The 24,982-nt window shown below is 40.2% G+C and overlaps 1 protein-coding gene and 1 non-coding gene across 2 annotated transcripts in view; one reads left to right on the top strand and one right to left on the bottom strand.

Moving 5' to 3' along the window:
* Nucleotides 1–162: 162 nt before the first annotated feature.
* On the bottom strand, nt 163–285 carry LOC124105280 (U6atac minor spliceosomal RNA). Its single transcript, XR_006855688.1, has one exon. It is a non-coding gene; the product is annotated as a U6atac minor spliceosomal RNA (small nuclear RNA).
* Nucleotides 286–2,577: 2,292 nt separating this feature from the next.
* The window catches only part of Maml2 (mastermind like transcriptional coactivator 2), a 325,554-nt gene continuing 303,149 nt past the window's right edge, over nt 2,578–24,982 (top strand). The window contains exon 1 of the mRNA XM_046462345.2: nt 2,578–4,467. Within this exon, the coding sequence (XP_046318301.1) occupies nt 3,955–4,467 (513 nt within the window). The 5' untranslated portion in view covers nt 2,578–3,954. The remainder of the gene's footprint in view (nt 4,468–24,982) is intronic.

Here is a 24,982-nt window from a genome sequence, read left to right as displayed (position 1 = left end):
CACCATCTATGCTATTCCCCTTCTCCCTCCCTTTCCCTCCCACCCCTATTCCCTATCTAGAGGTAATCTTCCTCCCATGCTCTCCCTCCCTACCCCATTTTGAGTCATTCCCCTTATATCAGAGAAGACATTGGGCATTTGTTTGGGGGGGGGGATTAGCTAAAAAAACGATGGTTAGAGGCCACGAAGTAGGTGGCAATGCCTTAACTGTATGCATGTTGTCAGGTCCCAGAGCCTCTTCCATCCTTGTCAAGGGGAGTTCTAACCTCTCTTTTCATACAACAATCACACTTGATTTTAAGGCAGCAAGCCTGATGGGTAAGAGCATAGGTTTGAAGTCAGTCTTGAGTTGGGTCCTTGTTATATGAACTGGAGATTAATTTTATAAGCCTCAGTTTTCTCACAATTGGGGTTATTAATAGCTATCTCCCAGGATTGCAAATCAAGGGAGATCATTTATATGAAGTGCTGTGCCTGAAACCAATTTTTTTAAATAAACAGTCATAAGTGATGTGAGTAGAAATGAAGAGTTGATAATAAATGACATCTTGAAATCAATGGCTATGCTGTATAAGGGTAAATGTATGCAAAAGACATTCCAAAGAAATGTCCCATACCACTGGAATATAGTATGAATATGTGCTTATATTATGAAACTTTGCTTCCCAAGCTTTTAAGATATGTCTGTGTATAGCATAGTTCAGTTTATTACCCAATGCATACATGTACTGAAATATCTATGCTACCCCATAAATATATAAATTTTTGCATTCATTTATGTGTCATTTGATGTAAATTTATAAACCACTTTGATCTTTTAATTTATATGATTAGGGATAGCTTATTTGACCAAGAATTCCATGCTATTAATCAAAACCTATGTTACTGCAGGGTGATAGAGTGAACAGTAAAATTTAAACTTAAATATTACAATTTTTCTTTTATCAGGCATGATTGCTGAATTTCAAATACCCATAACAGTGAAACAAGATATTGTCTAATGAATACAACTTTTAAAAAATCAAATATAAAATGATCAAAACTCTTTCACATTTAATGACACCTCATGGCAGAGTTCATCATTCAAATTTTGTTTATTTAACAAAGATATATTTCTGCCTTCCTTCACATGAATAATAAGGAAATTAGCCTTGAATGGGGCAGACAGAAATATGTTCCCATGAAAAGCTAAATGTTTTATAGCTGAGTATCCCTAATTTAAAAATACAAAATCTGAAATGCTTCTAAAAATCTGAAACTTTCTGAGTACCAACATGATGAATTTTTGGAACATTTCAAATTTTCACCTTGGGGATATTCAATTGGTATAATCTATACAAATATTCCAAAATCTGAAAAACTCAAAAAACCAAAACACTTATAGTATCCAAGTATTTTTGGATAAGGGATACTTAACCTGTATTCTATCAGAGTATACTTGCCTCCACTTCTAATCTAACATTTGTAAAAATAAAATGGAACTACAGTAGGTCAGTCTATGGGGAACTAAACTGAATAAATCCAGTCTTGAAATGTTTGCATTTATTTTGACCATTCATTTCTGTCCAGGGCTCAGTTTGAAGCAGGATCATGTTACTGAAATGCCAGAGTTGGTTTAAATTAATGAAGCTCCTCTGCTTGAGAACTCAAATCCAATGACATCCAAATTAGTCCTCCTAGATTATTTTTGGTTCCAACTTCCAATATTGTACTTACCTTAATTTACTCTCCATAATTAATAGACAAGCAGAATCCACTATACGGCTGGCTAAAAACAGGATTATCTAATATTGAGGAGAAAATGTTCTTTGTAAGAGATCTATTTGGTTTGTGTTATTAAACTTGAAAGTCATCTGGTACACGTTGATTTTCTTCATTGTATATGTAAACCAGATAGCTATAGAAAAGTCTTGTCTCGCATTTGGTTGTCATAAGCAATCTTAAATTTTTAAAGAAAAAAAAACTTGTTTTTCTTCTAGAACTGGTATTAGTAATTTCACCATCCGCATAAGGATTTTATTTATCCATATTGATATGCTTTGACCACCCAGATAAACCATCCAGAGAGACACAGATAGGAGGCAGACACTACACCTGCATGCCCTTAACGAAATAGCAATGATTTTCCTTCTCTCTACACCCCTCCCAAACACATTCGCCAACTTCCTTACTAATGAACGTTTCCTCAACGCTTACCGAGTTCTCGCTGGGGTGCTCAGTGGTATCATTTACAACATATTGAAAGATGAAAATGATATCCTCAGAGGGGCATAATGTAGATCTGAAAGGGAAAATACATTCCCTGGCAGGGAATTTCTTAAACATTTAGAGAGAGTGAAATAGTTGCATAGGGGTTGGGGAATTTCCCCAGTCTTCCCCGCATCACCAAGTCTGAGGCTGGGCTGAGCGAAGTCTGTTGAGATGCGCAGCTTTGGGATTTACCTCTTCAGCCACTGGGAGGCCCTCTGCGTTCCCCTTTCCCCGGTGCCTGGCTGCGATTACTCACTTGAGTAGTGGCACCAGCCTTCCACCAGGGAGCCTCGAGCGAGCTCTCCCGCCCTCCCCCCCCCAGCCCCCCCACCCCGCGGCTTGCTGGCTCTCTCTTTCTCCCTCTCTGTCTCACTCTCTCTCTTTCTCTCCCTCTCCTATCGGAGCACAATGAAAGCCTGTGTATCGCCTGTGTATCGCCGTGACTCCGGGCGGGAACCAGTGTCAGCAAGCGGCTAACAACAGACGAGAAAGAGAAAGGAAAATACAAGCTACTTTTTTTTTCCATCTATAAAGCGGAGCAATACAAGAGATAGAACCACATTGCTTATTGCGAGTCCAGACCCTCAGATCCACTGGCCGGGGATGGAATGTACAAAAGTGGACAGAAAAGTGGCTGGACATGACTCGGTGCAATTTGCTGGAAGTTTGTAAGTTTGACCATCGTTTGTAAATTACTCTCGGAAGAGTTTGTGTCTCTTGATACTGTATGAGAATAGAGCCGGGGTGAGGAATAGAACCGTAAGCGGGAAAGAAAATATGTGTCGAAGGATCTCTCTCAGTGGCTAGCCACTTCAGATTGCTTTCATTTAAGGCTAGGAAACCTTAGAGGGAATGAGGATTTTGCCGGTGATTGGATTAGCAGAAGAAAAAAGCATGGTCCCAAAGTCCAATTACTGACATTGTTAACGATTGAAAAGCTGTCTCCTTTTGGGAGAAGACAACATCCTACAGCACCCCAAGGAGGAGATAACATTGGAGCAAAGGGAAAGAGGAAAAAATCAAAAGCCAAAAGACAGTTGCCCTTGATTTTTGCACATTTTGAACATTGACTTCAAAACGTTCTGAAACAGCACTGTTTTTTTGTTTTGTTTTGTTTTTGGTGTGTGTGTGTGTGTGTGTGTGTGTGTGTTTAACCTGAGAAAAAGTAAAGGCTGCCGGTTACATACACCATGGTAGAAATGTATTTCTCTGCAGATACATCTCCATAATTTTCTGAAACAACTAGGTGCGGGGAGTCCAGCTCTCTATTAATACCTCTCTCAATTCCTTTTTCTGTGTGTTTCTGTCTCTTGCTTGACAATCCCTGAATTCTTGAACTAACCCCCAGATTTTGTGCTTACAAAGTACATAGTGGCTCTTGTCAGCTTCTTGAGGTGTGTGGGGGGGAATTCACCAACTCTATCCAACTTCTCCAGAGCTGTCAAATGCAATTAGAGTAAGTTGATCAGGGTTTGTTTCCAACTTATCCTCTCCAGTTGGTCTCCATTCTTTTCTCCCCACCCTCTTTTTACTAACTCCCCTCCCCCACACCTTCTCTACTGTTCCCCCCACCTCTGAAGACCTCTATTCATGTGGCCCTGAACACTGAGTTCACATTGTCAAACACAGATTTGCCTGCAATAGACAACACAGTAGCCTCTTTACACCTCATCATCCCAGGCAGCAATCATTGTGTCCAATAAGATGGGGGACACAGCGCCCCCACAGGCCCCTGCAGGAGGGCTAGGGGGGCCTTCTGGGGCGGGGCTCCTAGGAGGGGGCTCAGTCACCCCCAGGGTGCACAGTGCTATCGTGGAGCGCCTGCGGGCTCGGATTGCTGTCTGCCGCCAGCACCACCTGAGCTGTGAAGGACGCTATGAACGTGGTAGGGCCGAGAGCTCAGACCGTGAAAGGGAGAGCACCTTGCAGCTCTTGAGCCTTGTACAGCATGGCCAGGGAGCAAGGAAGGCTGGCAAACACACCAAGGCCAATGCCACCGCTGCCACCACTTCAGCCCCTCCACCGCCCCCTGCTGCCCCTCCTACGGCTTCCCAAGCAGCAGCAACAGCAGCCCCACCGCCCCCACCAGACTATCACCATCACCACCAGCAGCATCTGTTGAACAGTAGCAATAATGGTGGCGGTGGTAGGATAAATGGAGAGCAGCAGCCACCAGCTTCAACCCCAGGGGACCAGAGGAACTCAGCCCTGATTGCGGTAAGGCACCTGGTTTTCTCATGCTTCTGGCTGTGGTCATGTGACCTTTTGTGAAGGTAGAGGTTGCCTTGGCCTAGTGCAGAATGGATGGCAGTAAAGAAGGCCAAGATGTCACTGATGACCTCAAAGGCCACTGAGTGTGTTGTCTGTGTGCTTTTGTACTCTTGCTCATCAAATCCCACCAATGCTCATGCATGAATTTTCCACCACCTGTAGAATATTCCTTAACTGATAAGAAGTCCTACTTCTCCAGAGGCTCTCTGGGGTTCAGGACTTTTAAAAGAAAGGCTGCAGCCGAGGAAGGCCCTGTGTCAAAGCTCATCCTGCTTTGGCTAGCCAGTTCTAATTAGGCCCAACAAGCCATTCTTCAGCGTGGAGGCATTTATCAGCTCAACTGACCTTTATCAAAGCCTTTGCCTTCTTGCCTGGTTTCCCCTCCTTCCTTTGAAGTATCCCTTCTTTTGGGTGAAGAGAACATAAATAGCACTTGTAATACAGAACAAGTTCTCTGAGTGTCTACTCATTCAAAAAAGTTAAAAAATGGGAAATATATTCCAAAGATAGACTAGTGAAGGATGTTCTTAGAAGAAGGCCTACTCCCTGATTTCCTGTGGACCCCATCCCACTTCCCACCTAGCTTCTTTTCTAGACACTCTGATCAAGCAGTGCTATCTCAGAGCATTCAAGGAAGTGGGAAGGAAGTGCACTTCATTCTGGGAAGTGCCTTCTCTTTACCCACTCCTTGTGACTGCATATCAAACCCAAAAGTTCTGATTAAGTTTCTGACTGCAAGTGCTTCCTCACAGGCACAGACACACCCCACCCAGAGGGAGGATCCCTTGAATCATTGATTTTTGGTCCCAGTCCTGGTCAGGTGACTGCCTGCCTGAGATGTGCTCCCTTCCCCTTGTGTTGCTGGGCCAGTAGCAATTGGATAGAAGGTGATATATCCTATGCTGCCCTGCAGCCCTGCGAGCTTCCCCTCTGAATTTCATGGGGCTCCTGAAGTTCTGTGTCTGCTCATGGCACAGCTTTAGTTTCCCTAAGCCAGCTTGGGTGTAAAGCAGAAATAGGAAATGGCCTTGTTAGCCCAAAAGTACTCAGAAAGCCCATGGAACCTGATGGTACTGTGTCAATGTCTCCTCCTGAGGAACTGGAAAATAAGCTGTGGGGACTGGACATCCTCCAGCCAGGCCCCCGGGGTATTTCTTTTTGGTTCCCCCTTATCCTTGCCCTAAGTCTGTGATGGAGAGATTTCCTGGATCTGGGAGCCGTGATGCTCTTCTCCCCCTCCATACATATATTTTACTTGGGATAACCAAAAGTACAACTCTTCGACACCAGCTTCAGACGGAAAAATAGCTACCTATAGTGAAACTGCCCAGTGTTTACTGTTTTATCCCTGAATGCAGTTAGCTTGTGAAGTTCTGTTGGAGCTTCAAGTCCTGATTTCCTTTCTCTACCATCTGCTCCATTGCCACTTTTCCTTGGAATTCCCCAGCAGAGCAGTGGGAGTTTGTTTTGTGAAAGAGAGATGCTAGGGTGAAGGAGGAAGGCAAAGAATTGCTCGAATGGCAAGAAGAATGAAGTTTGTATGTATGTGTGTGTCACCAGCATCTGCAGCCAAAAGTAACTAAATGCCTTGATTGTCCCCAGTAAATTTATAATCTGTCTGCAAGTCTCCCAATAATACAGCTTTGTGTGCTTCACAGTCTCCTGGTAAGTGTTTCTGGGATGATACTGACAGCAAGGCATCCAGGCCAGCCCTGAAAGGGGAAAGCTGATCTGCCCTGGATGTCAAGACAAGAGGAGCTACAAAAGGGCCACAGGGGCTTTTCCTCAGGGCCTTCACATACATGCCTCTGTAAGGAACCTGGCACGTCTGCTCATAGCCTTGGGTGCTTTGGGTTTGGGTTGTTTTGTTTGTTTATTTTTTGCTTTTGTCCAACTTGGAAGTAAGATGAAGCCGTCTCTTTTTCTTGAGTGCTTTGGGATGTGAAATGAAACCAATTTCAGTGGTTATTGTAGCTTTACAATAGCAATATCCATGTTGGCAAAGAAGTGAGGAAATAACATCTGGCCTTTCTCCACTAAAGAGCTAAGCCTGCAGAAGCCAAAGGTGTTTGTTTTGCCACCTCTGCTCTCTCCTCTGCCCTCCAACCATCTCCTAATATATTCATTCCCTTGGAGTGGTTCCCTTTCCAAGTGTAGTGATGATGTGGGAGGTTTGACATTAAGTTAGAAAGGAAAAGAGCGACTTATTTCAAAATGGTGTTCTTCATTGAAACTGTGGAATTGCAAAGGTTGATCCACAGCTCCCCTTTTGGTTATTGGAAATTCCCTCTCCATTATAGCTTCTAAATTTGGCACTTTATTACTCAGCCTGGTACTCGGAGATGGTGATGCAAGTGCTGTATTAACCTGATAACATTGTGTCTGACAGGAGGCCTGGGCATTAGGGAGTGATTCACCAGGCCCATTACACCAGCAGGTCTCACTTCAAGCAGGCTTCTCTTATTTTCAAAGACACTGTTAATCTAAAGGTCTTTGCCCAGAATGAGTGTCAGAATTCTTTCTTAATTTTATTGTGACTGTGTCCATAACCAGATTTATGTGATCTGGGTGTGCTGAATGTATCACTTTAATAGTGAATTTGTATGCTTTAAGTGGCCATAAATGTCCTTTGGAGAAAAGGAGAGAATATTGATCATCTAAAATCAAATAAGTGCTATGTCCTCAGATGAAAGCTCTGTATCCCACATACCTTCTAGTACAATGCCTTGTATATAGTGAATAATGTTTGCTGAATGAAGGTGAAAGGATTAGTTTTGTTCAGTGGGATAGTGTTGACTTTGAGGTGTGTTCTACTGTGGAGAATATTTAATTTCTGAATCTTTTCAATAGCCTAAGTTTCGAGAATAATGTAAGAATAACCTCTAAGTCAGTTCTAATTCTGTCCACATTGAAAGCCTAATTCTGCAGCCCTTACTCAGCCAGTTTCTTCATTTAGCTCAAGTACATGTTCAGGGGAAGCCCCACTGCTGCAGAGACTACAGGAAAAGGGCCTTTTAGAGAGCTGGTATTGTAGGGCTTTGAGCAAATCTGTATTTCTAACCACTTGGAGGAGGCTTTCAGCACTAAATCATTTTCTAGTGAAGTATGTTTGAATCTTTGAATGAACTGTGAAACTGAATAATTGCTGGTCCATGGAACAGTAAGGTTAGCACTTCCATGGTACATTATTAATCTTTCCCTTTTCCTGAGACAAGCTCTTTTTCTATTGTATAGATTGTGTTGCTAGGATGGGTAGATAAGTGGTTCTAAGTCCTCTTTGGCTTCAGAGATTATCTTTTCTCTAATGTGGTGTGGGGGAAAGAAAGCAGATCAAACAAGGGACCTGTGGCTCTTGAATTTGTGTCTGCTTGATTCCCTAACCAGCTGGGTAACCTAGGACAAGTCACTTAGCAGTCATCTGTAAAACAGAGAGAACTAGAATACTGCTCTAGCTTGTTGAGAGAAGCAAATGAAGATATGTTTCTGAATGAGCTTGAGAAAAAATAACTGCCCTACAAAAATGCAAGACATCTTCACTAATATTACTACTAATAAACTGAACGATGAATAATAATACCAGTTTTTTCAGGGTTTAAAAGTATCTCAGCTCTCAGTTGTCTGTTTTAAGTGGTGAAATAACTTTTATTGTAGAGGGATCGGTATTCCAAATTTAGTGCTATCAAGTTAAAACTGAGATATCAGTTTACTTAAGTGTTCTTGAAGTCCCAGGAAATTCCACTTCTAATGTGTGATACTGTGAAAGTCTGGGGAATTTTTGAATGCATGTACTTCACAGGCCCCTGCATGGGCCTGAGAAGTTTAGGAAAAGTGTAGCCCCCAGAGCTCCCAGAAATATTAGAAAAGTCACTTACACAAATGGCATGGGAAAGTTAAATATTTTGTCAACAATAGTCTAAAACGTTAATTGTTAGCTTAAGAAAGTCAAACAAGTTAAATCATTGCCAGAGTTCCCTGGTTGTTTTAAACTGATAATAATCAAGTTTCCAATTGACAACTCAAAATTTGAGAGCTGTAAGTTGGGGGCCAGATCTGGGTGTCTGTGGCTGTGTGCATGATAAATGTCCTGCCCAGGACAGTGATAGGAGTGTTTACATTATTTATATATGCAGCCATCATTTCTTGACCTATTTTTGTTCTGTTTTCCAGAACAAAGTAATAAAGGGAGAGTTCTTATGTATTCAGGACCTCACCACTTCTGTCAAGTAAATATAAGATCTCACAAAGGCACAGAGTTCAAGTGGAGAGAAGTTGGTACCATGCTTTATCAAAAATTGACAGAAAGCTTGCTCCGACAGCAAGGCAATGTCCTGTAAACCAAGATGTCTTTGCTTGTTTAGATCAATATTTGTTTATAGAAGTCATCTGCTTTCTTTGAAATAATGTCATTGCTAAGTGATATTCATCAAATTTCAGCTTCCCTATTCCTAAAATCATTTTTAAATACCAAGATGTTGAAACATGCATAAGTTTTCAAATGGTCTTATACATAACAATTAAATATTACTAAGAGAGTGGCCATTATCCAGTTTTTGTTTTCATTTTTGTTCATGTTTGTTCTTAGCACTGTTATTTAATCTCAAAAAGCCTAAGAGGAAATCTGAAAAAAACAAAAACAAAAAATCACCCACTTCTGCTATGCTGGCAGATAACCCTTTCTCAGTGGATTCTATTACTTCCTTGTCCTTTAATCCAGTCCTTCACATACATTCATGTTCATAGGCAGGGCCATGTTTAATGAAAACAACTCTAAATTTTCCTTCTGCTTCTTCATGCTAATTTTCCTCACACTCCAGAAGGCTCTATGGAAGAATGATGGGAAATACAGAAAAAGACAGTCCCTGCTTGATGGGAAATACAGATAAAGACAGTCCCTGCTTACTGTAAGTCCAGTGGAGAAATCAAGACCACCTTAACAAAGGAATACCAGATGTGCAAACTAGGTAGAACAGACCAAACTGATATAGAAAGACAGAGGAAGAGAGGAACAAATGCTTATTTAGTTCTAGAATATACAGGTCACCTTTTTCCACACTTTACGTTGTGCATGCAAAAACCAGGTGAGTAGGCAACATTTGTTCTATTTTATAAATAAGGACACTTAAGGCTTAGTGATAAAGTAAATGGAAAAACTTATTTTGTTTATTTATTTTTATGTGGTACTGAGGATCAAACCCAGGGTTTTGCACATGCTAGGTGAGTGCTTTACTGGTGAGCCACAACCTCAGCCCTAAATGGAAGAATTTAAAGCACAGGTTTTATAGTTAGCAACCCATGTTCCAATCCCTACTTCACACTTCTTGCTGCATGAATTTGGAAAAATGATTTTTTGTTCCTGTTTGTACATCATCATCTGCATCTGTAAAGTTAATGCTGTTTAACAAAGTCAATATAGTGTTTGATACTTAGTAGCTGCATAAAACATGAGCACCTACTACTATTAGTAGTTGTAGGAAAGAGATTACAACCCAGGCCAGGCAAAGCTTTTAGAAGAATGCAGAACACCAGCAGGGCCTGGAAGAATGTAGAGAATGCTAAAGGTAGAATGGGGGTGTAGAATGTGGGCATGCAAGGAGGTGTGAAAATTAAGGTTTGGGGGAAACAGAGAGTGATAAGCATGGCTGACGCTGTGGTTGGGTATGAGTAGGGAAGGGAACAGGTGAGGTGATCCACTTCCTGGAGGGTTTCAGGGTATGGCAAGAGCAAATCAGAAGCCCTGGTAAATGGTGAAGCACAAAAGGCTCAGAGGAGTCAGCAGCTATGGAGCAATAATAATCCTTCATGTACTTGAAGACATGTATTACATTTCCCCTCCAGCAGCCTCTTCTCACAGCGCACTGCCTAAGTGTTCTGTACTACCTACCTTCAAGTCCCTAGAGCTGCTTAATGCCTTGCTATTTACACACTTCTCCCATTCATGGTGAGTTATATACAGGATGACATGGCCTTTGGCACTGAAAGGAGATGGTTTCAAAAGCACACTAGCTAGACACAGAAGAGAAACTAAAAGAAGCAGAACCAGCTACCTCTCTGCTTAGGTTTATTGGCCCTTCTGTGCAAATAAGAATTGCTCTGCTGATAAAGGTTTATCTGCTTGATGTGTAAACTGATCTTCCTAACCAATGAGTTTCCTTGCATATCAACTTGGAAAATGTCTTTTCATTAAAAAAAAAAAAAGATGAACAGAAATTTATGAGAAGCCACAACTCCAGATGGTCTTTGAGATTTACTTACTTATTTACTTGCTGTTAATACAGATGTGTTACAGATCTTTTACATGCCCTGAGGCTCATTCAGATATTGAAAGAGAGTCAGATTTCCTCCATTTGGTCCTTGTTTACTAGACATAGAGAAGGGACCCTGTGACATAGATGGCAAAGGAAAAAAACCAACAACTCTTTCGCTCCCTGATTCATGGCATGCTGCTGGGATGCTGCCCTTTGCTAATGGGCTGTCTTCCAACTTTGACCTTTTCTTACACATATCTAAGGAACAGATGTGAGAGAATGAAAGCTGTTCCACTTCCTTGTGGGGAACATGAGGAGAAGAGCTTATGTATTCTCCCCAGGCCTAAGGAAGTCTAGATGGTTGGGCTCTACTATAACCAAATTACTGAGTGACTATAAAAAGGGTAACTCACAATACTGACACACATCACAGTTCTCCACATGTCTTAATGGTTTCAGAATCTCACATCAAGACTATGAACATGAGTGCTTTTTAGAATTTATGAAAATTATTAATTCATTCAATAAATAATCAATGTGTGACTATTCTTTGCCATGCCATGTGTCAGGAATACCTTTTGCCCTCTTAGAATTGATGGTCTGAAAGTGGTGTGGACAGGTTGGAAATAGAAGTGTTCAAGTTGGCTTGCTGAAGGAGGCAAGGCAGTGGAGCAGTTAAGTAGAACCTGGCATCTGGAGTGGGGTGACCAGGTTTTCAGTCAGCTCTACCATTTAATAGTAGTGTCTTCTTGGGTAAGTCGGTCAATTCTCTAGCTTCATTTCCCCAGGTGTAAAACGGAACGGTAGTAACAGAACTAATTTCTTAATGATGTTGATTAAATGAGTCATTTGCCTGGCACCTTGTAGAGGCTCAATAAATTTTAGCTGCTCTATTTACGTGAGAAATGACATACTTGAATCAGCTAGCCCACAACTCCAAGTACATCAGACATTACACGGAAGGACATGGATTTTCTCTTTGATATTTACTTTGAAAGGTTAGTAAATGGTACTGCATTATCCAGTTTCCCTCAGTGGTTTAATGTGGAGATATCACCCGGGATAGATTTGCATTTCCCAGGGATGGGCTAAATAGTGTCCTAAAAAATAGGACCAGTTAATACCTTTCTGAATCCTAGGATCACAGGACTCCCAATCTAGAACTCGAGTGTCTACTTGACCCTGTACTTTTAGAATCGGTCTGAGTTTCCACTTAGTTACCCAAAATGTGGGCTTAGTGGGAAAATGAGAAATTTAAACTGTTCATTCAGAGTTTTGAGTCATTACAACTGGAAAGTCCAAATTTATCAATTTAATTAAATTATTAATTTAAATTAATGAATAATTCTTAAGTGAATCTGATCATAGCTGCAAAAGATTAGAAGCTCCCTGCTGTGTAGATTTAAATGCACACTTTTGAAAGCTAGATCCCTGGCTAAAGCTACTCAAGAACGGGGCAACTGCATCTGCAAGTCCACAGGCAGCACAAATTTGCTCTCTTCCCAACTTTGACCATGAGCATGTTAAAAATTTTGTGCCTTGATGTGGGTTATGGCTTGGAATCTTTTCTTCGCTCAGTACCTCCTTAAGTGTGACTTTCCATAAGAAACACAAGGAAGATGTTGCCAGGGCTTCAAAGCAAGTTTTAGTGATGATAATTCTTAATCAAAAGCATGATGTTCCAGTGAAGAAATGTCAGGATTAGAATAAGAATAGTCCCAGTTCTCTGATGGACAATATTTGGGCAAAGATGGACTGTTGGAACTAACTCAGAACAAAAAAATGTCCTCAAAAAATACAATTTTTTGTTGTTGTTTATTCCCCATCATTTAAACTTAGATCTCCTCCCCCTTTCTCACAAGGAAATAATACTTAGGAAATGTGCCATCAAATTCTGTTGGGTTTGTTTTGTTTGAAATGGTGTTCTTGTTTCCTGAGTCATGCCTGCAGGTTCATATGTTAATGTGGAGTTATTAACATTGTCACTTTCTAAATTCTCTTTTTTTGTCAGAAATGTGACTGAGTTATATTAGAGGATCCTATCCAGCATACTGATAACTCTTGCCCACATGAAGTCCATTACTTTGACTCCTCATTCTACAATAGAATTCTTTTTAGGTAGTTCTGATGGATTTGAACAGAAAGTTAATTACATGACTTTAATTTTTTTTTCCTAGTTAAGTCTGTTAATAGCTACCAGGATATGAAGTGTAATCTCTTAAAGTCCTGATGACCAGGATTCGAAGAGTAGTTTAATTGAATGCAGTATGTACTCTACAATGTGTCTTTGGAATGACAACTGCCATACTTAAGTATGAACTGCTCATTTCTGGAGGTCTCAGGCGTCTAAATTATATGAAAATAAAAACTTTCTCTGGGTAAGCAGCTGAGATATCGAGTTTATTTTTGTTTTAGATGTTCACCTAAGTGGGCGGATACTTGCTAAACCGGCTAAGGCGTACATATTTGATTGCCACACACAACACCCTGTAATTTCAGACAGCAAAAAGTATGTGCTAGTATTATCCCATTTGATTGTTCTACAGAAGTGTTGAAAAAGTGCAAAGTGCAGAAGTAAGAGTAAACAGGAAAGAGCTGCAGTCCTCTTGACAGAAAAAACAGATAGAGGCTTAGTCAAGTTTGGGTCCAAGTCATGTAACCATTGCACCAAAGAGAGCTTCTTTTTCTCACTTAGATTCTTTGCATGGGGATCTGTTTGTCAGCTCAGTCCCCCAGAGAGAGATTCTGAGCTGTCTTTGTGCTAAATTAAACATTAGTTCTCTCCTTGGGAACCTGATCTTCCATAGACTAAGCAACAATATCTTTCTGAGAGAGCTCCCAGCTAAGCATTTCCCTCAGGAAGGTACTGGCTCAGGAGCCTTTTCACCTGTGCTGTCTGCTTAGCTGGTGTGAGTGTGTGTTGCATGGAAATTGTTTTGCTTAACTGGGTCTAAAGGCCCTTAGAGTGAGGGCTCATACTTCAATTTTGGCATAATGTGGGATGATCGACCCATGCTGGCTTAGCACATAAGAAATGAAAATGGTCAGAGAAGCACCGGGATCATGTAGGATTGCAACCACCGTGGGAAAGAGTTTCCTTTCCTCACTGTCTCCCAAGTTCTGTGTCCACAGTAATGAAAGAGTATGTTGCAAAATAGAAGCCATCTCATTTCTAGCCTTCTCTCATCTCCATCCTGCCCATCCCCCAGAGGGCCAGTTCATATTGCTCTAAAAATAGGCCACTATTCTACAATTTATAGAGTTGCATGAGCCCTTAGAGAGAAAACAGACCAAACGCTCATTTCACAGATGAAGAAATTAAAACCCATTTAAAAACAAAAAACCTTATAATATCCCTCAGTGTTCAAACTAGGATGAGAACCCTATATTTGTCACTTTTATTCTAGGGCATACAAAGTAGTCATTTTATTAAGGGATTTTTATAAATTTATACTTTTTAAAAGAGAACAGTTGAGGGAATTGGGAATTTTTATTAAAGTTTTGGTAGTAAGAGGCATGGAACTTAAAGCCTATACTGGACCCATTTTTAAATGATTTTAAATGACTCTTCTTCTATCTCACATACCCCTTGGTAATTCAGTGTTGTCACTCACATCACAAAAAAGACAAGGTGATTTTCTCCTTTGAATCTTGAATAGCCTCATGACCTGCTTTGACCAAACTGTGTGACAGAAATGACATTGTGCTACTTCTCAGGACAACCTTTATGAAGCCCTAATCCAAGATCACCAATAAGGAGCACTAATCTGAGACCACTGTATAAGGAGGGTGGTCTAACCAACTGGAGGATGAGCATCCACATGAAGAGAATCAGGTGCCCCTGCCCCTGACCAGCACTATTCACTTGTGACTCAGCCGATCCTCCAACTTGAAGCAGTCACATGAGCTAACTTAGGTGAAATCAGCAGAGAAACTGCTCAATCAACTTGCAGACTCATGAGCAATAGTGCATTTGTTTTAAGCCACTAACTCTTGGGGTGGTTTGCAATGTAGCAAAGGTTAACAGAGCTGGAGAACCTTAGCATGGAAGATGTGCTCCACTTCTTTAGCTGTGTTACCTCACATGGGTTTCTTAACATCTTTAAGCATCATCCTTTATGTTTCAGGATAATAGTCAATATCTCAAAGGATTGTGTGGATTAAACGAAGTAATACATGAAAGAGCCTAGCATGTTAGTCAGCACATAGCAGTTTAGCAAACATTAGTTTCTTTGCTTTCTTCTTTGTATCTTGTCACTGTGTTATAATTCAAACTCCTCTTCCTTTGTCTTCCCACCTTTGCTTCATGTGCACCAACACTCTCCTAGGCTTCCCCAGCCCACTGTTCCTTAGAACAGCAATTTATTTTTTCCCTCCTGGATGATGGTATGGTGCTGTCATTCCTCTTAACTACCAAATTTCCAGCATTCCTGTTACGCTCCAGGGAACACATCTGCCTTCGGTAGTCTACCCTTAAAATAGAAAAGGGTTAACCTCATAAAGATGTCACTCCCCTTGTACTGTTACGCTGCCCTTGGGAGAGTCAAACAGCATAGCAAATATATATGGGCAATGTAATTGCATTCGATCTTCTAGGTCACAGAAGACTTTGTTAGCTCATGCAGCATATAGGAGAAGAAGTAAGCGTATTCTATCTTTGAGAATACTGCTTATAAATTGTCATGGAGGGGTGGTGGCAGAAAATTACTCCAAGTGCTTCCTTTTTTCATCTTACCCTTCAAAATGTATGAATAAACAAAGATGCACTGAAGTCTGCCTATTTCTTATACTTAAGAGTCTGGCCTGGTGACTGGGTATTATTGAGGTCCTGGTGTTAGCTCTGATACTAACTAGTTGTGTAACTTGATCAAGTCCCTTACTTGACTTTCTTTTTCCCTTGGAAAAGCAGTAAGGAGCACATGGTAAGAGGTCTGAATCATCACTGAGGTTTCTTTGGGTATGATGCGCTTTGAGCAATTTCCTGATATTTTGCTTTTGCTTCTTTAATTTCATTCTTGCCTCTTTGAGGAAGAGCCCAAAGGAGAGGTGAAATGGGTAGGAATGTTTTTGTTTTTTTTAAAAAAAGAAGTACTAGAGAGGAGGGTCTAAATAATATTAGGCACGGGGACCAGCTGTGGCCTCAGGGGTAGAGTCCAACACCTTAATTGCTTAGCACCCTTCCTAGAAGTTATTAGTAAATCACTCCATGTCTAACTCTAACTGGGGCAGGGGTGGGGGAGTTAGGGTTTGAGTGTGAGAAACTCAGTTGTAGGAGTAGTTTGGTTCATTTAATTTATTTTTAGAAAAAGCTCTGATTTTTTACCCCCAAATCCTCCCAACTACACTTGGCAACATTTCTGTGGGGTTAAGAAAAATCTCCAAGTGATTACCCCTGTGAAATAATTAAATGAAACATAAAATATAAAATGAAAAGTCAAATATTCCTTGTAGAGCCTTCCTGCTCAGGAATTGTGTTTCAGTCTTGTACATCAGTCTGTTTGTCTCTCTCTCATAGACACATAACAATTGAAAAGTGCAGATTGATTGATGGATGGGATTTTATGCATGTCACCACTTCATTTTTTTAAAATATGTTTCCACTTTAAAAGGGAACTATAAAAGAAAGTCACTGAGAAATTGGCCTGGGGGAGGGGAATTCAATCCTCTGCCTCTCTTATTTTCTTATCACTAAAACCCTAAGCAGAGAGTGTAATCACCTATTTCCCAAGGGCAGCCCTAAGCCCTTAAAACTCAGCTCTGTTTAGGGATTTAATAGAACTGGAAAAAAGAAACACACAGGATTTGTTCCCAACAAACCAACAAAGGGAAAATTTCCCAAATAAATATTAAATCAAGATAATTTCTTAGCATAGGTGCCTTCCTCACTGATTCTAGATTCAGTTAGAGCTCTGCAAATTGCATTTTTATGACTCCTAGAGTCTTGGGGGTCTTTCGAATGATCTCAGGCTCCAGGCCAGCCGGGTGCATTTTCCTTAACAAAGCAAGATGTAACTAGCATGAAGCCAAAGGGTCATTTGGTCGTGGTTGTCATTTTATTTTGTTTTAAAGGGTCGGGACACTCGGTTTCATTGTCTGCTAAGTTGGAGCCATAGAGACACTGACATATTTTTCAGTTACTTCTGAACACCTTGGAATTTCTTTTGTTAAGATTTTTCAGAGGCAAATATCTTGGTTTCATGTTATGTGATATGGCTTGTCTTTTTTTAAAATACAAAAGCAGAGCAAGTCAAGTTGCTTTTCTTTTCCAATAGATCCAGTCTTATCTTTGCTTACAAAACATACCCCCAAGCTCCTATCCCACACACATGCACAAGCACACCCACACACTCTTTGTTTACCATGATTGTTTTAATATATATGGACACAAACTGGTTACATCGGTGATTTTACAGACAAAATAAGAAATGAAGAAGTGCATTAAAGGGTATTTAGAGGGAATTGTGCCAGAGGGCAAGAGCGTGCCAATTTAAAGAAACGAGAAAAAGAACACTGTATTATAGCAGTTAGTGTGTAATGACAGGAAACCTTCATTCTGGTCCAGGTTTTAACTCGCGGGATGACTTTGGAGCTGGTTACTGTCCTTTGCTCCTTCGTTCCCTCAACTGCAACCCATAAGGATTGGATTCCCTAGCACTTTGCTTGGCTGGATTATTCTTGTCATACAGGATTCAGCTTAAATATCATCTCCTTGGCGAAACCCCCTGGGCTACCTTAATTAGAATAGATTTATGACAGATTGCCTTCTCTCCCCAGTTTCCCCATCTCTTTAACCCGTTGCAGAAGTTATATTTTCTTCATAACTTTTAGCTTTACCTAAATTTATGTTGACCCCTAGTTTATTTATGTATTTCCTGTCTTTCTTCATTGGAACATAAGCTTCATGAGGCCAGGAACCTTGTCAGTTCTGTTCACATCCCAATCCTTCAGTAGTTCCTGGCATGTTTGTAGTACATAAAAACATATTTATTGATTCCATGATTATATTAGTGGCTTTTAAACTAGACATGTTAAAAATCTTTTCAGGAATAGGGTGGGAAAGAAAGAGAAGCCTGTGATGGGACTCCATATTCCCCACTTCCTATTTAATCATGCACTTAATGTGAGTGCACCGGTGTGTGCAGCACCTTAGTGTGATTAAAAACAGGTTTCCAGGGAAATCTCAGTGATAATATCTTAAAATTCTTCCCAGTTCCAAATTCTAAATCCCAGTCTCTCATGAGAGAAGAATTGGTGCAGGGAAAGGGTAATGGGTAGAAATGATAGATGGGAGTGCCCACTGCAAGCTGGGTCCTGTGCTAGGCTCTTGGGCCCCACAGGGGCCCAAGTTTTCCCATTATGGAATTTAGATTTCAATGAGGGAAAGACAGAATGTAAACAAACAAATAAATAAAGGAACAAAATAAATGTTACAATGAACAACTTCTGTTCCTTACTTAATCTGGCTGATTGGAGATTGATTTGGGTTAATTGAAAAAAAGAAAGTCCAGGAAATACTCTGGAAGGTGCAAAGTGAGAACCATATGCAAATGTCCACCCTCAAAGCTGAAGAGGGCCTCCTTCGCCTGTGGTTGCTCCATCTTGGACATCTGCCTGCGCAGTGATCTTCCTGGCTCAGGCTGTGTGCTGCTTTGGCCAGTCTGTGTAAAATGCTGATCCTGATGCTTTTAGGGAATAAGGTGGTCATGTCAGCATCCTCTGTGCCTTAGAGCTATTGCAATAATTTTGCTAGAAGTCACTGAGGTTGAGAAATAAACAGAAACTGCTGAAATTTTCCTTTTGTAGAAAAAGAATGTCTTTAGAAATAGAAACAATAGAAACAGAGGGCCGGGGTATAGCTCAGCGGTAGAGCACTTGACTAGAATGTGCAAGGCCCTGGGTTCAATCCCCAGCACTGCAGAAAAAGAAAGAAATAGAAACAGAAAAGAAGTGGTCAGGAAACTAGCATCAGAGGCACAAGGAGAGGTAGAGGCATAGCAGGCTGACAGGAAGTATGCAGAAGCAGATGACGACATTTGCATTAGTCATAATGATATTGTACGTGTACATGAGTCATATAATCCTCAGAGAAACCCTATGCTATCAATACTAATAATATAGCTATTTGCAGTTTACATAATAGAAAAAGACTTGGAGTATTTGAGAAATGATGATAGTATTTTACTTTGGATGATGATAGTATCTTACTTTGGAATAGCAGATTTTCAGTGTGTGCAGTATATATTAATGTACATACTCAGTATATTAATCTCCCACTTAGAAACAAGTAGGAAAGGCTCCAATTTGTGTGGACTGCCTGGCGCGGTGGTGCACACCTGTAATTCCAGGGACTCTTGGAGGCTGAGGCAGGAGGTTGGCAAGTTAAAGGCCAGACTGGGGAACTTGGCCAGACTATCAGCAATTTTGCAAGACACTGTCTCAAAATAATTTTTTTCTTAAAAAAAAGGGGGACTAAAAATGTAGCTCAGTGGTAAAGCATCCCTGAATTCAATCCTCAGTACTCCTAGTGCTAACTCCACTAATGAACATCAGCTTGCTCTCAGGAAGGGCCTGAACCTATGCAGGGTGCACAGTCAGCAAAGTTGAGAGGCAGGGCCCTACATACCTAACTACATTTGCAACTAGACTGGAACACTGAATGTCCAGCTCCCAGACATTCACCCACACATAATCTGAAGCAATGAAGCAATGACTCTCCTAGAAAGAATGGCAATTATGAATGGAATGAGGATGTTAGATACCCAGGCCACACCAAATGTAGAATAAAGGAGGCTGAAAAAAGAGAGTCTTATTTTTTTTCTTCTTCTTTTAATTCACCCATTTATTTAAAACAAGGCAAGATGAGAAAACTTTTTTTTTTTTTTGGTGGTGCTGGGGATTGAACCCAGTGCTTTGTGCATGTGAGGCAGGCACTCCACCAACTGAGCTCTATCCCCAACCCCTGAGAAAACTTTTTAAATTTATGGATTAAAAATCATAAATTAGACCCTTGTGAATCTAGGTAGTACACTGGCAAGTCTGTGGAGATAAAGAGGGCTATAATATCATAATAAAGAGAAACTTGATCTAAAATCAAAGAATTAGATTTTTCTCCAGAACCAAGATAAGTCTCAAAGTTTTTTTTTTCTTATTGTTGCGTATTTTGGAATGAATATCTTAGATGGAGATATATATGATTAGTGTTTTCTTGTTACCTAGATGAGGTTTTGCTTTAAGGTGAAGATGTGCTTTATTTATCTTTGTACTTCCAGGTACAAAGCCTACAGTAGTATCAGACATCTAGTAAGTAAGCATTCAGTACTTGTTACTTGGATTTAACTGGGGTGAGCTTGCAAACATGAAGTTTTAAAGGACTACAATCCTTTATATTCTCTGACTAAATGTACCATGCCAAAATTATGAGACACTGATCTTCAAGCTATTTTTTTGGTTCAGCACATTTTTAAAAAATCACATTTATTGTTTGATGTGTCTGGCACTAAGGTGTTTTTTTTAATATTAACTCATATCCTCATAATTGCACTATGAAATCATTCCCATGTGACAGATAAGGAAATTGAGGCATGAGCTGAAGAAACATGCCCAAGTTACATGTAAGTGGTAGAGTCAGAAATTGATAGAGCAGGATGATGCCAGTGCCCAGGATTCTACTCACTGTTTCAAACCACACATAGGAATCATCAACCTCCAACTCACACGCAATCCAGGCCTGAGTTTGGAAGCCAAGTGCACCAAGACATTTGAAAGTCAATGACAATTGTCCTAACAGTCATCTAAGTGGCAGATGAAATTCAGAATGAATGCCTAGGGGCCACAGATTTGAGATGGTTGCCAGTCTCCTGTTTTTAAGATGTAGAAAGGTGATTGAACACAGTGCATCTGTGAGTGACACCTGTGTTTTGGCTTTCATTCTAGGGTTTTAGTAGCCAACAGGAGGGCTGTGGAGGATTCTAAGGTGATACACAAGCTCAAGGGGAAAGCAGTTGTGCTGATTCATTATTGACATCTGTCTCTTGGGCATAAGAAATGGCATGGCTCAGAGGTTCCTGGGTTGATTTTTCAGACGTGGAACATCTTCAATGTAGAATCCTGATGAAATATTAATTCCCATGGAGGAATGAATCAGAACCCGATTATGCTGTGAGTGGGCCTAAACTCCATTTGTAGAATAAATTAATCAACTTTTTGGCAAGTGCCTTAGAAAGAGGCAATTTTCTTAAAGGCACTACAACCTCTTTTTGCTCTGAGAGCACAGGTGAGGGTTTCTTCACTATTTTGTAAAGTGCCCTGTGAATCCAGCTTACTCTCCTCTGGACCTGCATGCAACCAGATTACCCTTCCTGAGCATCTTTCATGTGGAAATCCTGGAGATATTATTAGTTGTGGTATGTGTGTTATGAGGGAAACCATCTTTGGGTAGAAGCAGAAACAGTATAGAAATGGTGAAAAACAGTGCCCTGAATGTAAGTGTGATCGCTGGAACTTTCTTTTGGGAAATCAGATTTTGTTGTAAGCTGCTGTAAAACATTTTTTAGCGATTATATCTTGAAACGTTATATCTTAGCCCCACCCTAGGCACTAAGAAAGGAATTGAATAAAATAATCACCATGATCTTTTGGAGAGTACTTTCTTTTTTATCAGTAGCCTCCTTTTATGCAAACACATAAGTAACCTAGCTTCTGAGTTTGTGAGTTCTCTGAATCGAATGCATAATTTCATCCAATGATGTTTATGCCTTTTCAATGTGAACACCTTCTTTGTGGTTTTATCAGATTCTCCAAGTGTTCCTAGAGCCAAAGAACCTGAAGTTCAGGCACAGGGTGATAAGGAAGGAGAATCCACTGAGAATAGGGATAGTGTGATTCTCCACTTTACACAGAGCAGCTAGCTCCATGAGATCCACACATTTCCCTTCTTTATTACCTATTTGTTCTGGTTTCAGGAATCTGAACAGAAAGCAAATGTAGCTCTCTTCATGCCTTACCTAGCTCCTTAACCATAGACTTCTGTTATCTATTTTGTTAACTATCTAGATATTTTCTTCTTTTCTAGAAGGCAAGCAGTCATCAGATTGCAGCTCAAACCTTCATTCTATTTTGCAGTTAAGTTCTGACAGCCTTTTTTAAACTTTGTTTTTAAGTGACCTCTCACCATACTTGGTTTCTTCCCCTCCCACCTCAGCCTCTTGCTGGAAATATATGTTTGCATGTCATGGTGGGGAAGTTCTTGGTGAAAAGGAAAAAACTGGCTTGTAGCTCTGGCTTGGGGAGTTTCATAGTCACTCTGACTCTTTATTATTAGCTGTGCACTCCAGGCTGCTGGAGTTCCTATTTTGGCAGTGGACCATCAAACACCCTATTTTTAAGAGCCTTTAACTTAGTTGTAAACATGTGCTGTGACTGGGACTGGGAGCTCACTTTCTTCACTTATATATACTAAAAGCAGTTTAGCTGTTGAAAAGTTGTTGTGATAAAAAAATAAAAATAAAAGCTCAGCCTCCAGGATTATTTTTCCACTCATCAAACTAAAAACTGTGTGTGATCTTAAAAAAAGAAAGAAAATTTGGTATTTAGTTGCTTAATTTGATGGTCCAGTCATATTGCTAATTTGAGGGGAGGAAGAAATGGAATTACTAGGTCATTTTATTATAACAAACGTCCATCAAATCTGTGTGGAGGGAATAATGTTTACTATGCATATTTATATGATTGGCCAGAACTGCTCAAAGGGTCAGTCCAGTTTGCTGCATAAATTGTTTATGCCCTTAAAATCTTCTATATTTAGAATAAATTGTTCTACAGACATATTTTCCCCACAGTCTAAATTCTGGAGACTTTATTAGACCCATCAGGAGAACCTAAATACCCAACCCCAAGCTCTCAGTATTGGCATGTGCATGCATCCATAGACTGTTGTTCTGAGGACCTCAAACAATAATATGCCAGAATTTAATGAAGGAAGGTATATCACAAGTATATCTGTTTCTTTGATCTCTGGAAGGAATTTAAACCAGTGTAGCAAAACACATAGTAATCTTTTGAGGAGATTGTGACTTACGTCCTTAAAGCAGGAGCTTCTGGAATTTAAATGTTAAAGAGGAGAGGTCAAACTCCGACATTTTCCTCTTATGATTTAATATTCTAAAAGTAGTGTTAGGCACATTCTTGTACTCCATCACAGAAGAAACCCCAGCTTTCCTCGAGGGTTTAGTAATTCATGAAACCTTGAGCAGTAGGGGAGGGCAACTGTACTCAGCCATTGCCTGCATTTATGAGGCAGGAGTGTGTGTGTAGGGGTCAAGAGCCCAGTGGGCAGCCATATGTGCTATGCAAGTACCTTGGCCTGGAAGCCCTCTGGCTAAATGGTGAGTGTATCTTTTCTGCATGGATCCCTTTTGAAGGGGTGTACCCTCCCTCAGTGCTGATTTTACCCCTCAGGTAAAATGTTTTCTTCCCCACATCTGAGGTAGATGAGCCTGGACACTGGCTCCCACATGGTTTCCACATGATTTCTCTCTTTTTCCCAAATGACCACATTTGCTTTCTTGGTCCTTGTCATGTAATATGTTGTCTTATTGCTTTGCTTCCTGCTGACTTGTAAATCATTCTTTCCTTCAAGTGCTTTCCAAGACAAGGACATTTTGGTTGTAACAGGCATTTTGTTCACTACAAATCCTGACAAGTAATTTTCTGGCATAAAAAATCCATGTAAACACACATAACACCGACTGCTCCTGCCCTCATCTGTTTAAAGTAATAATGAATTGAAAACTATCATGTACATGAATCTGGAAATTGACAAGATAATGTCCCCATTCCAGCAGAAAGTGGGTAGGGAAAGGAGGAGAAACAAAACAATCCTCCAAATAAAATAATAGCCATGATCTTTTGGAGAGTACTTTCTTTTTTATCAGTGGCCTCCTTTTATGCAAACACATAAGTAACCTAGCTTCTGAGATTGTGAGTTCTCTGAATCGAATGCATAATTTCATGCAATGATGTTTATGCATTTTCTTTTTTTTAAATTTATTTATTTTTGCATTACAATTCTTAATACACCAACATTTTCAATGTGAACACCTTCTTTGTGGCTTTATCAAATTCTCCAAGTGTTCTCAGGGGAAATGTCCACTCTGCTCCTGTCAGTTAGATCTGCTCAGAGATGAGACCAGGTGTTCTGCCAGAGTCATCTTTAGAGTCTATGCAGTGTGCTTCCCCCTTGAGTTGTCATGAGCTTGGGTATACCAGAGGCTAGAGAATGATCTCAGAATTGTGCCCTTTAATCCACTGGACAGAGTTGCTTTGGAGCTGAGGTGATATTTGTAAGTGGTGCTTTTTCTGATGATTCCTTCCTCAGCCATCCACTGTGTCATCAGACCATTAGACTGTTTCATTGTTAGGTTTGCTGTGGGGCATTAATTGACAGGTGACATAAGCCAATCAATATAACAATAAGTTAATTCTACTTCATCCCACTTTCCCATAGTTGAGTTGCAAGTATTTTATAGCATGTCCATGTACTAACTCATGAAACTCCTTTGCCAGAAAAAGTACCATAGCAGTCTGGGCTACACCTCTCTGACCATCATGGCAAGATCCCTGTAGTTTCTGTAGAATAAGTCAGCAATTCTCACTGATGAGTGTCCTTTGTATAACTTCTTTGCTTATAGAATCACTTCATGTACTTTGCTAAATTCAGAAAAATCTCAAAACAATTCCTTTGGAGGGCTAGCCTTCTATGTAGGGGCTGTGATGTACTTATTGGCTTCATATACTTATTTCTTTTTTTTTTAACATTTTTAGTTGTAGAGGGACACAATAACTTTATTTATGTATTTAACTTTTATGTGGTGTTGAGGATTGAACCCAGGGCCTCACACATGCTAGGCAAGCACTCAAGCCTCTATGTATTTCATTCTGAAAATTATCTGAATGTTTTGTTTTATTGTATTTCCTTCACTGTAGAATTTAAATTCTAAAAAAAAAAAACTGTAATCAAAATGAATTTAATGTTAGCAGGAAAGTCTTTTTTTCCTGAAAGTTCCCGGAAACATCTATTCTCTCCTTTGGAGGAGGGTACTACTCCACACAACCAAGACATCACATCTGTGCTGCCTGTAGCTACTTATGTGCTTAACATTCAAAAGTAGTAAAGAAAAAGAAGATATGGTAGATCACAAAAACACATCTTATGCTTT

This window comes from Marmota monax, unplaced genomic scaffold (assembly GCF_021218885.2).
Source record: "Marmota monax isolate L192 unplaced genomic scaffold, Marmota_monax_Labrador192_F-V1.1 WCK01_AAM20220418_F8-fsc00104, whole genome shotgun sequence".
NCBI classification, from domain to species: domain Eukaryota; kingdom Metazoa; phylum Chordata; class Mammalia; order Rodentia; family Sciuridae; genus Marmota; species Marmota monax.
The sequence above is the reverse complement of the archived record's forward strand: the minus strand, read 5'-3'. Positions and strand labels throughout refer to the sequence as shown.